The sequence below is a fragment of the Branchiostoma floridae genome, chromosome 17 (assembly GCF_000003815.2).
Source record: "Branchiostoma floridae strain S238N-H82 chromosome 17, Bfl_VNyyK, whole genome shotgun sequence".
Lineage (NCBI taxonomy): Eukaryota > Metazoa > Chordata > Leptocardii > Amphioxiformes > Branchiostomatidae > Branchiostoma > Branchiostoma floridae.
The window spans coordinates 17,933,401-17,948,505 of NC_049995.1; the positions used below are offsets into that span (position 1 = coordinate 17,933,401).

The following is a 15,105-nucleotide window of genomic DNA, read 5'->3' on the forward strand; positions in this document are numbered from 1 at the left end:
CTTAAAAAGAGAAGTTTTTCTCACACCTTACCTCACCGGTCCCTTAGCCTCACTGGTCGTATAGGGGCAGCAATATAATCAGCAGAAGTTTTCCATCATACTGTAACTTGTATATAAGTTACGTGACTGTGCCCATCTCTGTTTTGTAGCCCTTGTGCACTAAAGCCCCCTTTACAAATCAAGAATTTAGCTCGGCCGAGTTGTCAGCGAGCTCTAAATTATGAGGAGGTATGACCCTGATGCCGACGAAGAAACTCTGCCATTTGTTCGTCGGCATCAGGTTCATACCTCCTCGTAATTTAGGGCTAGTTCACTGGTTATGGTGTGTGTTCAACTACCATTCTCTTTCACAAATGCTGAGAGCAGAGAAAGCAGCATGTACCAATTTTCAGTCTTCATTATGGCATCGGTATGATCAAACTCACAACCTATCAAGTCAAGCATCCAACTTACTTTTAGCCACAGCAAATCCACTGACCAAAATTGTAATCCTTCCATCATTGTGACAAGATGTTTGTTTGTTTATTTGTTTTGTTTATTTCCTTCTGTTTACTCTCTCTCCAGTACAAGCAGAGATTGAAGAACGGGCAGAATTTCTGGAGGAAATGGAGCAGTTAGGTCGGGGAAAAGACTACCGGACGATCATCCGTACTGAGATATCACAGGTCAGCCTGGGTACTATTTACCAGCAGCTTTTATGTTATAACGCATACACTATGCACTGTGGCTTCTTTGCTAATCCGTCGGGGAAACTTGACATCTCTAACAAATTTTGGATGAGGGCGCTGATTGGTTCCTGCTCATAAGCAAAATAGGTTCAAGCGCTCGTTTGAACAGGCGTTCCAACACCTGAAACGCCCTCTGTTTCAGCAGCTTAATAAAGGGACAGAGGTAGGAAAATGTAGTCCGTTTTCCTGAATTTTGTCATTTTTCTCTTGTAGAAAATCCGTGAGATGGAGGTCATCGACCGGAAGCGGACGGAGCAGCTGAAGAAGCAGATCGAGCTGCAACAAAAGCAGTCTGATCAGAGGAGACACCTAGCAGAACAGAAGGAAACTGCAGGGACATCTGAGTTGTGAGGGGGCTGACTGTGACACTAATGTGTGTGTTACAAAAAAAACTTTATTCTTGAAATAGTTGTAGAGGATTTTGCAGTTTTTGTGATGATCTTCACGAATTGACCACAAACTGTATAAAAAATAGCAAAAACCACCTCGACTGCGAAGTTGAATTCCTGCAAAAATAAATGGATTTTCGGTTGCAGACTGGTCGACAAACCAGTTTGGTTGTGTGGGGAATGTCTATGATTTAGCTATCTTGCACTGAAATGATTTGTACAGTGTTTCTTTGGTGTATAGATTTGTTGATGAAATAATGAGTCATTTCAGCATGACATTCCAGATGTTACTGTAGGTAATGTTAAGGTTCTAAAGTCGGTTTTACATTCTATAGTGTGGTGAGGCGGGTATGGTATTGTGTCTACAAAATGTATGTATTTTAGTTTTTTTTTTTTTACATTTTATCTAGTAGCGCCTTTCTGTATCTAAACTGTACAGTTCACTTGTTTTAAAAGGGCTTAGGTTGGTCAGGTAAAAATTGTATGTTGAAACAGTGTTTATGTCTCAAGAGATTGTTGACCATTTTAACTCTAACTGTGGTTAAAATCAAATCAAACTGTAGGTTGTTTACTTTGCTGATAAGTATTGTTAGATTGTTAGGTATTGTTTTAACCATCTTGGACAGAGTGTGAATAATAATGGAGAATCAGTCAATGGCTTCTTTCTGACATCTTAATTTATGTCTGGGTGGATTTTTTTTTTTGCAAATGACAGGCAAAAATGATGGCTCCTCTGCTGTAAATAATTTGTTGATTATAAAAACAAATGTTAGATCAACCTACACCAAGAAGTGAGCTTGGGTTTCATAGAAAAAGTTTGTCTGAAAAATTCTAGAGTCGGACTTACTTATATTTACACTAAGATGCAATCGCTGGGAACTATAGATACCTATAAGAGTCTGATGATATTTTGCTGGAATTGGTGTTTTAAGTCACTTAAGAGATTAGGAGAAAGAAATGTCAGTGTGGATTTTTATCTTCACAAGGTGTCTAGAGAAAATGTATAGCCAATTTTAAAGAGTTACTGTCATAAGCCCTTTCACAGAGATCAGGACGCATGTGTGGCGACAGGAATTCTCGGTAATATGTCAAAGGTAAAAGCCTCAAAAAGAAAACAATACCTGTCTGGACGTTGTTAATGTTATGCAAATCGAAACAATGGTCGAGACAAGGACTGTTTTTCTTTTTCCACACCTTTCAGTTCAGTTCACACCTTTACCTTTGACATATTCCCTAGAATTCCTGTGAGAGGGCTTATTAATTAAACATGTTGTTGTTGAAGCTGTTGAAGTGAAACATTCCAAAATAGCTGTTAAATGAAGGAAAGTATTATCATAGTTCATACTGTTCCTGTGCCTTTGTCTAGGAATGAAACTTAAGTTAGCTTCCTACCCACATTCCATTAAGGTCGGGGGTAACGAAAACCTTACTATATTATAGTGATACACTCTTTGAATTTGAAATGTAGCCCTTTAATGTTGGATATAGTTTTTCCTGGGACACTGCGACTAATGTACATTATGTATTTGTCATATATTGCAATGTTACAAAATGCAAACACTTCATTAAAAAACACAAAATGAGCATGATTGACCAGTTCTGGTTGCATTTTTATTCTTTGCATTGTACACTACAATTGCATGCTATACACAGAACTTCAGAGTTTGAATGATGAGATATATTGAAATTAATGAAGAAGGATCCCGTAATTTTCTACTGTTTATACGAAATAATCAAGTGACATGGCTACTTAGTCCTTTTACCCACCACCAATCTCATTTCAAAATGCAAATCAAAATGTATTCTCATTGACAAATTTAAAGTATTTAATGAGTTACTTCGTTAAAGCACATATCTCACTGGACAGCAGCATGTTGGCAATGTTGCATTCTAAATTAGATTTCTACTTAGTATTTTAGAGCATTCATTATTTAAAGGACAAGCAAACCCGCAAAAAGATTTCTATTTATCGCTGGAATTTGTAGAGCGCTCTCTCAAATCGCTCGGCTAAAGCAACACCGCCAACTTGCCACAGATTCAGTGAGATGTCCACTTACATGTATTAGTAATAACTGATCCCCTTAACTTTTACACTACCAAAAACTATCTACTGGTTCTTCTGGGTCTCAATCTGACTTACATTATTACTGACAGATATTCCTAACCCTCTCATAAAGGACTGTTTAGCCACAGTCGACGCTGATATCTATTAGGATTTTACCATGGTCAATATTGACCGAAGAAGGCCATGTATAAACCCTCTCATGCTTGCCATGTTGTTAATGCTCATCTTGTTTCATCTCTTGATTTTTAAATTTAAAAGTTGCATAAGATTATTATCATTTGCATATTCTTAATATCCACTCTGCACTGAATGGACATTTCTACATTTGACTCTTTCAAGTGCGTTCGCTACAACTGTGCAAGTAGTGGTTTCATACGGCTAAACATGTACATTGCGGATGGGCACTTCCGAAAGGTGTAAGAATGACTTCAACAAAAGCATAGATGGTGGACTGTATAAAAGTGAAACCATCAGCCCAGTTTCTGGTGCACCTTTTTAGAGTGGTTGTGCAGAAGGGTCGACTGTTTGAAGCCCTTTCCGCAGATCTCGCAGACGTAGGGTGTCTCTCCGGTGTGCTGCCGAAGGTGCCTGTCCATGGAACACTTCTGAGAGAACCTGAAACATGAAATCAAAAGAAAAAAGTTTTGCTTTGTTTTTGGGTAAGCAAAGTTTGGATAACATACAAATGCATATTATCTATAAGCCTGAGAAGAGTCTTTAACTTATTCCTACAATATGTCTTAGAATGTTTTTAATGACAATTTGGGGTAAGTCTCAACTTACAATGTATTTGTAGTGTTGGTTAATTGAAGTTTAATTCATCCATTGTGCATTGGATTTTGTACTGTAGTTTTCATTGCCGTTAGTTGCTTTGCACAGATCAATAGTCTGTATAGAGTTATCCATTATGTTTCCATGCTGTTAAAAGTACTTTAGACATAGTTTAGTGGGGTTTTTTTCCATGACGGACCTCTGCTGATTTAATCTAAAGGACGATTTAAATACAATTCAATCTCTACAACTGAATAAAAATGGATATTTACTTCCGAACGTTTCGAGTGACGCTGAAGAAGAGTGATGGATGTCACTTGAAACGTCCGGAAGTAAATCTCCGTTTTTGTCCAGTTGTAGAGATTGCATTGTATTTGAATATTGCTTACCTGGATGTCTAACCTTCATAAACGTCTAAAGGACGATATCTAGGATAAGTGAGCACTCTTCCTTCTTAATGTATTACACAATTCAGCCTATAGGTTGACGGTTTTACAAATAAATGATATAAAATCCATCACAAAGACCTTCGCTCGCAGAAGGGGCACTTGTGCGGCTGGCTCTTGTTGTGGGTCAGCTCATGTCGCTTCATGCTGGAGTACTGCACGAAAACCCGCCCGCAGTCCTTACACGAGTACTCTTTCGCTCGCGTGTGGATGTTTTCGTGAACCTGTGGATAAAAGAGAGAGAGAAATTCAACACTCGCAACCAGTAAACTACGCATGCTACCTTCCCTAGCTTCGGCAGTGTGCATGTTGTTTGCGTCATACAGCCGAGAGTCCAACTCATGGCTACTTGGTTCAGAGGCTGAGTCACTATAACCACCGTGCAAAAACCCGCCCGCAGTACTCCTTACAGGCGTACTCCTTCGTTTGTGTGTGGATGTTCTCATGGACCTGTGGATAAAAAAAGAGAATTTAAGGTGATCTTAAACCAGTTTAGCTAATCATACACTCGTTAAGACGCATGGCATATGCTCAAAGGTTCGTTAATGCTAGCGTCAGGAAAATTTAGAAATCTAAACCCTCTGAAGCGCTATTTTCTGCATTTGGGGGGCAAATTTTGCTGGTAGACTCAGCTTGGTTGAATGGTATCTGTGCTGAATTTCTGGAGATCCTTGCAAAATTTTGTTTAATATATTTACATGCCGATTTTTGTCCATCACAGAGGATGCTGGATGGTTGTCTGAAATGGCTGACTGTTTCCAAAATCAAAAATATCCAGTTGCTTGAGTATCTGCCGTTTTGGCATACCATGTCTTCTTGGTTTAGAGACTGGTACACTAACTACTGGTCTACACACTACTTGTTGGTTCAGAGACTATGCACAGTTTATCTACCTGTAGGTGTGCGACATCCTTGAAGCCCTTTCCGCAGTGCGGACAGAGGAAGGGCGTCTCGTCGGAGTGGATCTTGGCATGCTTCAGCAGTCGGTTCTGTTGCTCATGGTATGTGTTACACACCGCACAGTGCCACGGCGTTTCCCCCTGGGATTTAAAATATTGATAATAATCTGTGAATAGTTTCATCAGGTTGGTACATCACTGAATAAAGAGACTCTTTTTACATATATTAACCATAATCAGTGCTTTATTCTCATGTTGTGTTTTTTTATGAATAAAGGCATCCAAAAAGAGTTGAGGAGTTTTTTAATAATTAAATAGATAACAGTAAAAGACCAAACCTTTGCCACGTGTTCGTCGATGTGGGATCGGAAGGCGGGCATGGCGGGGAAGGTTTCCCTGCAGACGGGACAGGCGTGTGTGGCACCAGTACTGCAGTGTTGTGCGACGTGCTTCACATACTGGCTCAGGAACTTTGTCATCTTACCGCACACTGAACACGTGAACCGGAACTCCTGAGGGAAGGAAGGAAGAAATGAATGACTAATGAATGAATGAATGGATGAAAGGATGAGTGCACGAATTTGTACTGCAGTGTTGGGCGACATGCTTCGCATACGGACTCAGAAACTTTGTCATCTTACCGCACACCGAACAGGTGAACCGGAACTCCTGAGAGAGGAAGAAATGAATGACTAATGAATGAATGAATGGATGAAAGGATGAGTGCATGAGTTAGTGCTACAGTGTTGGGCGACATGCTTTGCGTACTGGCTCAGGAACTTTGTCATCTTACCGCACACTGAACAGGTGAACCGGAACTCCTGAGGAAAGAAAGGAATGAATGAATGGTGAATGGATGAATGAAAGATGAATGAATGAAAGGATGGAATGATGAATGAATGAGTTGGTACTACAGTTTTGGGCAACATGTTTCGCGTACTGGCTCAGGAACTTTGTCATCTTACCGCACACCGAACAGGTGAACCGGAACTCCTGAGGGAAGGAAGGAATGAATGAATGACTAATGGATGAATGGATGAGTTGATACTACAGTGTTGTGCGACATGTTTTGCGTACTGGCTCATGATCAGGAACTTTGCCATCTTACCACACACCGAACACGTAAACCGGAACTCCTGTGGGAAGGAAGGAAGAAATGAATGACTAATGAATGAATGAATGGATGAAAGGATGAGTGCATGAGTTAGTGCTACAGTGTTGGGCGACATGTTTCGCGTACTGGCTCAGGAACTTTGTCATCTTTCCGCACACCGAACATGTGAACCGGAACTCCTGAGGGAGGGAAGGAAGGAAGGAAAGAATGATGAATGGATGGATTAAACTTTAAGGATGAATGAATGAGTGAACCGGAACTCCTGAGGGAGGGAAGGAAGGAAGGAAGGAAGGAATGAAGGATGGAAGGAATGAAGGATGGAAGGAATGAAGGATGGAAGGAATGAAAGATGGAAGGAAGGAAAGAATGATGAATGGATGGATGAAAGGATGAATGAATGAGTTGGTACTACAGTGTTGGGCGTTTGCCATCTTACCGCACACCGAACACGTAAACCGGAACTCCTGAGGGAAGGAACGAAGGAATGAAGGATGGATGGATGAAAGGATGAATGAATAAGTTGGTACTACAGTGTTGGCCGACATGTTTGGCGAACTGGCTCAGGAACTTTGTCATCTTACAGAACACGTGAACCGGAACTCCTGAGGGAAGGAAGGAAGGAAGGAACAAAGGATGAATGAATGGATGGATGAATGAATGAGTTAGTGATGCAGATTGCACGTACGGCAGGTTGTGCCCTTAGCTTTTACGACAGAGGAATTGTTTCCCACCTTCTCGCCACGACAGGTCGCCAGCTTGTGTCGCTCATAGTTTATTTATTTATTTATCGGTTTTGCTGTTCAGCACGCACAGCCAGGGCTGCCCAACTAGCCTGTGGCTATTACGAAGGGCTAGCCCTGCAAACTTATTGTTTTGAACTTGTTGTTTCCATATAGTTCCCACCTTTTCGCCACGACATGTGGCCAGCTCGTGTCGCTCGCAGTTCTGCTTCTTACGGAACGTCTTGCCGCACACGCCGCAGGCAAACGTCTTCCCATGGGTCTCAAGATGACGCAGAAAGTCTGCTTCCTTCAGAGGGAATGATTGAATGAACGTTTTATCATGTTGCTATCAAACACAATGTACTATTATATATATATAATAATTCCTTTATTGGCTGAAATGCAGTATGACTTTAAAGGTAATCTAAAAGATAATTTTTAGAAAAACAACAACACTTATTGTTGTGCAAAGCTTATATGTATATATTTAGTAATATCTAATTTTGTATGCATTTTTCTGTATACCATTTTGCTACTTACTAATAAATGAGTTTGTTTTGATTTGATTTATCTAATTTGTAACTGTTTCATCTTATTTTTGTTCAGGAATTGTCCTTGTCCAATCTTATGAAGCTTTTCTGTGGCACTGTGATATAAGTAACTGTACTTGAGTGCAGCGCCACTATGTCTACATCTTTTCCTAGCCTGTGTTTACACAATCTCTCGCTGGCTGGGGTTAATGACGACTTGCCCAACTGTAGGGCTGGCTGCAAGGAGCACAATTCTAGTTAGGCTATGTCTTTGACTATTGTATTCATAATATAACAAACACAAAACAAACCTTCAGGAACTTCTGCCCACAGACGTTGCAGGTGTGTGCAGTACCGTCGTGGAGTGCTGTGTGGCGCTGCAAGTGCAGCATAGACATGTACTTCTTACCACACTGCTGGCAGGTGTAGCGGTGTGTGGGGCGCCTGGTCAAGTTCTTCTGTCTCCTGTACAGGCTGTAAACAAACAATCAAGTAAATAAACAAATAAGTAAATAAACAAACAGGTGTAGTGCTGCGTGAGGCGTCTGGTCCAGTTCTTTTGTCTTCTGTACACTCAGGCTGTAAACAAACAGTTAAATAAACAGGTAAACAAACAAATAGGTAAATAAACAAACAGGTGTAGCGATGTGTGGGGCGTCTGGTAAAGTTCTTTTGTCTTCTGTACAGGCTGTTAACAAACAGGTAAATAAACAGGTACATAAACAGATAAACAAGTAGGTAAGTAAACAAACAAGCAAGCAGGTTCTTCTGTTTCCTGACACTGTATAAACCAACAGATGGATTTTCAAAAATTTGGAAAACTTTGGAATTCTAACTGGAAATTGTAAGACTCCACTGCTCACCCAAAAACGCCTTTGGTTGGCAGGATTTTCTCGGGTAGGAAACAGGAAACACAACATTTGTTTCCTAGACCTCACCTTGACTTTCGTTTCTCGTCCTCTGAGATCTGGTCAGGATGCAGCCGGTACTTGTGATCCATTAGATCAGACAGGATCCAGGTACGATGGCCGCAGATCTCACAAACGTGTCGCTTCAGCGCAGGGTCGTGGACCTTCGCTACATGGCCTGGAGAGCGAGGGGCAACAAACGAGGCAATCAGAGATGGCAGACTTCACCCCCTCGGGTTTGTGAAATTTTGCTACATGGCCTGGGAGGAGGGATGCCAGACATGGGAATCAGAGATGGCAGACTTCACCCCCTTAGGATTGTAAACCTTTACTAATGGCTTGGGTGGTCAGAAATGGTACAACATTCATATCTGACTAATAGTATGTAGCCCACAAAACCTCAAATGCTTCTTTGTCAAAGTTTGTAGCAAATTGCTTAACATGTCTTCACATATAGACATACTAGTAATCAGACATTCAAGTAAACCTTGAAAAAAAAAAACACAACAAACCTGTTTGTGGTCATGCGTTACCATGGGTCTCTAATTTAACCAACAAACAAACAAACAAACAAACAAACAAACCTTACAGCTCCTTTTTGCAGTTGAACCGTTTCCCACAGTAGTCACAAAGACAAGAATTCGTCCCCCTGTGCCTGAGTAGATGTGCCTTGAGCGAGACCATGGAAACAAGCAAACAAACAAACAAGCAAACAAACAAGCAAACCTTGCAGCTCCTTTTTGCAGTTGAACCTTTTCCCACAGTAATCACACAGACAGGAGTTTGTCCACCTGTGCCGGAGTAGATGCGCCTTGAGCGAGACCATAGAAACAAACAAACAAACAAACAAACAAACAAACCAACCTTGCAGCTCCTTTTTGCAGTTGAACCGTTTCCCGCAGTAATCACACAGACAGGAATTCGTGCCCCGGTGCCTGAGTAGATGCGCCTTGAGCGAGACCATGGACTTGAACATGGCGCCACACTCCTCGCAGCGAAGCTTGCGTTCCCCGTGCGTGAGTCTTCGGTGTGTTGCGAGTGAGTGGAAGGGGGTGATGGTCTTGTGGCACTGGTGACACCAGGAGCGCCTCGCCTCGTGCAGCAGCCGGATGTGGGCATTCATGTGGAACCTGGAGTTATACACACAATGTTTTAGCTGAACAAAGAGACTATTAGCTGCAATATACCATCAATGCTTTTGCTGTAACTACCATATTTTCTTGGTTGTTGATGAGGTTGTGTAAAAAGAGTCTCTTTGTTTGTTGTATCAAGAAAGGCCAGCCAACAGAGGTAACCTCATGGCCACATAACCACATAGAGTTTGTTGTGTACTAGTACTACTTTGTGCAAGGTTTGCTTGTTGGGAGTCATGTTCATTAGCTTTTGATGCAGATAGTTGACTGCACAGCAACTTGACACAAAGAAGCACGCAAGGTTTTCTTGGGAGGTATTCGTTTGTGACAACACGATGCAGTCCCTGTATGTCTGCCAGCCGGATGTGCGCGTTCATGTGGAACCGGAAAAACATTTTACTGGTGTGAACTTCAAGTTCAAAGACAGTAAATTCATTTATCAGTTTTCATGTGGAAAATGTGTTTTGATTATTTGTACTGAACACAAGAGGCAAATAGAAACACAGCTTGCACAACTTGAGGCATATCTTGTGAAGGTTACTATGAAACATTTAGGAGACAGTCAGTGTAATCTTTTAAGAAAGTTTACTTGCATTACATTTGTATGGATCTTTCGATGCTGTTCCGAGTGCCTCAGGTTCCTGATTTGGTCTGGGAACTTCCCATTAGGTCTGGGAAGTAACCTCAAATAAAGTGCCAACCCAACTTTGGCAACGCCTTGCGACCACTTTTGGATTTTGAAAAAGTCTAAAATATATAGTGCGTGTACTACTTTAATCAAGAATATACAGTAAGAGTTGAGGTTACAGCATTGATGGTATATTTGAGTTAGTAACTGTTTATAAAAACCCTTGATATGTGAACTTTATCCATTGTCACAGTGGCAGAAATATAGTTTTAACTTAAAAGATCTTCTTAATTGAGAACGCCCACCTCGTTGGTAAGAACTCTGCGCAGTACAGACACTTCTGTAAGACACTTCTGTAAGACACCCACCTTGTCGGTAAGAACTCTGCGCAGTACAGACACTTTTGCAGGTCCTTAAAGTGGTGCAGCTCCTCCAGGTGCCTCCTCAAGTCTTCCTCCTCCTTGTAAGACATCTTACAGACGGTGCACAGGTGAGGCTGGTACCCCAGGTGTTCGGCCAGGTGTTGCTCCAGCAGGTGGATCTTGTGGAACAGCTGGTGACACTCAGGACAGATGAAGGACACAACTCCGTGCACCTGGGGACAGATTTAAAGTTTACATAATTATATAGTGGGGTTGTGTAGGCACCGTGTTCCATTCATAATCCAGAGGTTCTGGGTTTGAATCCACCAATGTACCACTAATCTTGTACCAACTGTAACATGCGTGGAAAACATGATTTATTCCCATTTGTAACTGGATTAGAATATATTTGTATAACCTTAAAGTTTGTTTGTTTGTTTGCTTGAACCTTTGTTTAGTAACAAACTGTGACTTAACCTACCTTCTCCTCATGCCGCGCTAGAGATTCTCGACTAGGCAGCCAGTCTCCGCACGTGTTACAGTGGTGCCGGTCGCTTCCGCTGGTCGCTGGGCCGCTGGGAACGCAGTTTGATGCCTCGTCTCTGCACGGTCCATCCTCCTCAGACATTCCTACATCAGCAGCAGCTCCCATCTCTCCTGGAATACAGCAATCATCTGTTACAGTGACAAGCAAATGGTAATTTTACCAACTTTATCTGTCACTATTCAACTGCTAAAATTCTATCAAAGCAATCATTTGAAAATGTTCTTTCTGTTATTAAAATCAAATGCTGCGAGGTACATTTTGTACTACCTTTCCAGTAAGCTTCTAAAATTACCGATCACAAACATTAAATTTTACAGTACCTGCTCCAGTAGATCTTTCAGTGTCATCGAATTCGCCATTACAGGTTGTGACCTCTGACCTCTCCAACAAGCTGTTCCGTTCCTGTGGTTGGGTTTCTAGCAACTCACCAACATCTTCAATGCGATGCAAGTTTTCCTGTACCTCTAGATCTGCACTTTTCTTCTCTGTGACATTAATTTTGTTTTCGAGAAGGTTTGGCCGTGGTTGTTCTCTGCTTTCTGCAACATTAACCACCCCATCATTCATGTGTAAGTCAAAAGTCTTCTCACTACTTTTTCTTCTAGACTCTACACCTTGCTGTAGTAGGGGCTCCAGTGTCTGTAACTCTGTAATATTCTCCATCTCACCCTGGTTGTTTCCTGAGTCTGTCTGTTTTCTTTCCTCTGTTCCAGAAAGTGACGTTGCATTTTGTTGCAGGGTTGCCCCAGCTGGCTGTAACTCATCTGTTTCACCCTCCACAGTACCTGAGTTCATTGTGATGGGATTGTTTTCTAAGACTAGGTCGGTTTGTTGTTGTGTTACCAACCTGGAGTGTGACGGACTTCCAGAGTGTGACAGTGTTTTTTCTCTGCCTGTCTTGTTTTGTGACTGTCCCAGTGGTCCAGTGTGTGTTAAAATGTCAGAGTTTGACTCATTTTCTGTCTGTTCTGTTGGTGTAGAGCTAGAGTGTGACAAAATTTCAGAGTCTGCTTCCATTTCCGACTGTTTTGTGGAGTGAGGCATGTTTTCAGAGTTTTCCGGCTGTTTTGATGGAGCAGAGCGAGACATGTTGTCAGAGCCCACCTCCTCAACAGAGTGACACATTGCCATGTGCCGCGGGATCTCACCTGCCATGTACACCTTACCACACTTTACACACCTGGCCTCGCTGGCCGCTGACTTCTTCACCTGCAAAACAAACAAATGAATAAACAAACATAAACAAAGACAATGATCATGCAGATTATTTCTCCTCAAACTTAGAGCTCAATGTTTGAGATTAATGAAATTTCCCTTTTAGCTGCTGCAATGCGGCTTTTAGTTTTACATAACATACATATGCGAAGCTAAGCTCACAAAAAAAGCCCTGTGCTTTGTCTTTAGTCTGACTCTAAGGTTTGACTGCTTTGCAATTTACAATGCGCAGGTGACAAATAAATGAGTTACCTGTTCATCCGGCCAGGTGTGTTGTATGAGCTCGTGCCGCTGTAACGCGTCCCGACGCTTGTACGATGCGGAACACAGCTTACACTTGAACGGGCGCTCCTTGCTGTGCACCTGGACAGACAAATTCAACAACAGTCTTTAGATGACATGTGCTCGAAATACCCACTTGCACACTTGCAGATGCAACCACATTTCTTGCTCGGCACAACATAGTTTTGCAGTTGGAACACCACTTTTGTCCCACCTTAGTGCAAGAGCTTTTATACTTATTTCCTGATGAGACAAAAAATAAGAAGTTACATGTATCTGGGAGAAAAGATAATGGATGAGTAGCTCATTTGAAGAATGTAATAACTTGAAGTGTGGCAAACTGAAATGTTGATGACACAACCTGGCTTTTGTCTCAGGTTGTCGCCAATACCATAGAATTGAAGTTAAGTTAAGTTAAGCTTATATTTCTTTGATTACAATATGTGTACAAAAGTATACAATTCAGTCATTGGCTGCTATGCGTTTGAATAAATCATAAAACAGTCAAATACCTCCTGATGTCGTCTCAACCAATCGGAGCGGCTGAAGACTTTTCCGCACGTCTTACAGGGGAATGAACCAAAGGTGCGGCGCGTCTTCGTCTTGGCGGAGCGACACGTCTTGGCGGAGGTACACGTCTGGACGTGCCTCTTGAAGTGGTGGGCCAGGCTGAAACGTCTACCGCACTTACTGCAGGTGTGGGACTCGGAGTCGTCCGATTTCTGCTAGGAGGAATAAATCACAGTTCTTTTTTTTGTTCATCTGTTTCTACTAACTGACCAGGGCTTTAGCCAGCTCGAATTTTTTTTCCGTCAGCCAATTACAATCGTTGCGAAAACCGCAAAAATTAATTAGAAGGACTGAACTGAGACCTTGAAAAACGGGTTTTAATGAGATTATCGTATGCGAAAGGGCGCCGACACACATTGTCAACAATCATAACAATAGCAAAACAAACAGTGTGTGGCTTTTACGGCCGTGGACGGCGTCCCCAAGCCGCCTGTAGCTTCCACCAAGGATTTTTGTCCGTCAAGGTTGACGGATTGGTTTTAAAATTTTTCCGTCAGACGCAGCAAATTTCCGTCAATTGACGGAAAAACGGACGCTGGCTAGAGCCCTGTAACTGACTAACCCTTACAAACAAACCAGCTAGGAGAGCGTCTTAAAACCTCAGAGCAAGTTTATCACAAAGTCAACAGCCATGTTCCCCATTGAGTGGCAGGAAGTGATCAAAGGAAACTTATTGTTGATCAAAACCTTACTATTATACTAGCATGATGGAATTCTTTTACAAGACACACGAGAAGTTATCACAAAACAAATTCTATTAGTATTACAAGACAGCGCACTTGAACTTTCTGATTTCTTGAGTCGTACCTCCCGTGCCTGTAAATGCTCGTCCAGTGGGTGTTCGTCCGTTAGGGGGCGCTTCTGTCTCCTGCGCAGCGAGTACCGACACTCAGCCATGGTGGTCCTGCTGTTATACCCAAACTCTCTAGGGGGAGTTGCTGCGCAGCGAGTACCGACACTCAGCCATGGTGGTGCTGCTGTTATACCCAAACTCTCTAGGGGGAGCTGCTGTACAGGACAGTTTCAGTCAGGACGATGGTCAGGTATGGTTTTCCTGGGGAGAAACAGTACATACCATAACTAACGTAAGTGCATTATAGTTCGGAGTCCACATGTGCAGCGACAGGAATTGTGGGTAACATGTCAAAGGTGACGGCTCCTGAGACATAAACAATTGCAAGTCTGGACATTGTTATGCATGTGGAAAAGCCCTTCAGAAGAGCCATAGGGCCTTCGCCTACCGGGGACCCAACATCTTTAACAGTCTACCACCGGACATGGACATACGCACAGCCCCAACTCTGGCTTCCTTTAAGAGATTCTTAAAGTAACAGAAACGATCGAAATGAACGGACTCGAATCATGTATCAACTCTCACTCTTTTTCGATTTTGGACCATATGTAATTTATATTAAAGGTTAATTAAAGGATATGTCTGTATTTGTATCTATATAGCCGGTATAACCGCCCTTCGGCGTAACACACCAGCTTCTGTATCTGTATCTATATAGCCACTATAACCGCCCTTCGGTGTAACACACCAGCTTCTGTATCTGTATCTATATAGCCGGTATAACCACCCTTCGGCGTAACACACCAGCTTCTGTATCTGTATCTATATAGCCGGTATAACCACCCTTCGGCGTAACACACCAGCTTCTGTATCTGTATCTATATAGCCGGTATAACCACCCTTCGGCGTAACACACCAGCTTCTGTATCTGTATCTATATAGCCACTATAACCGCCCTTCGGTGTAACACACCAGCTTCTGTATCTGTATCTATATAGCCGGT

The 15,105-nt window shown here is 42.2% G+C and overlaps 3 protein-coding genes across 3 annotated transcripts in view; 1 reads left to right on the forward strand and 2 right to left on the reverse strand.

Annotated features, from left to right (window-relative positions):
* Window positions 1-1,895, forward strand: part of LOC118404435 (UPF0193 protein EVG1 homolog) — a 4,032-nt gene extending 2,137 nt beyond the window's left edge. The window contains exons 4-5 of the mRNA XM_035803509.1: window positions 511-665; window positions 942-1,895. Coding sequence (XP_035659402.1) covers window positions 511-665; window positions 942-1,079 — 293 coding nt within the window. The 3' untranslated portion in view covers window positions 1,080-1,895. The remainder of the gene's footprint in view (window positions 1-510; window positions 666-941) is intronic.
* A 972-nt stretch (window positions 1,896-2,867) lies between these two features.
* LOC118404436 (zinc finger protein OZF-like) lies at window positions 2,868-11,291 on the reverse strand. Its single transcript, XM_035803511.1, has 10 exons — window positions 11,177-11,291; window positions 10,702-10,928; window positions 9,437-9,702; window positions 8,603-8,750; window positions 7,976-8,138; window positions 7,316-7,441; window positions 5,637-5,810; window positions 5,293-5,439; window positions 4,481-4,623; window positions 2,868-3,797 (listed from the first exon to the last, which is right to left on the reverse strand). The coding sequence occupies exons 2-10, from the start codon at window positions 10,803-10,805 to the stop codon at window positions 3,653-3,655; spliced, it is 1,416 nt and encodes a 471-aa protein (XP_035659404.1). The 5' UTR covers window positions 10,806-10,928; window positions 11,177-11,291; the 3' UTR covers window positions 2,868-3,652.
* Window positions 11,292-11,706: 415 nt separating this feature from the next.
* On the reverse strand, window positions 11,707-13,942 carry LOC118404437 (zinc finger protein 519-like). Its single transcript, XM_035803512.1, has 5 exons — window positions 13,928-13,942; window positions 13,252-13,461; window positions 12,710-12,820; window positions 12,347-12,451; window positions 11,707-11,781 (listed from the first exon to the last, which is right to left on the reverse strand). Exons 1-5 carry the CDS (start codon window positions 13,940-13,942, stop codon window positions 11,707-11,709), a joined length of 516 nt encoding a protein of 171 aa, XP_035659405.1.
* Window positions 13,943-15,105: the final 1,163 nt, after the last annotated feature.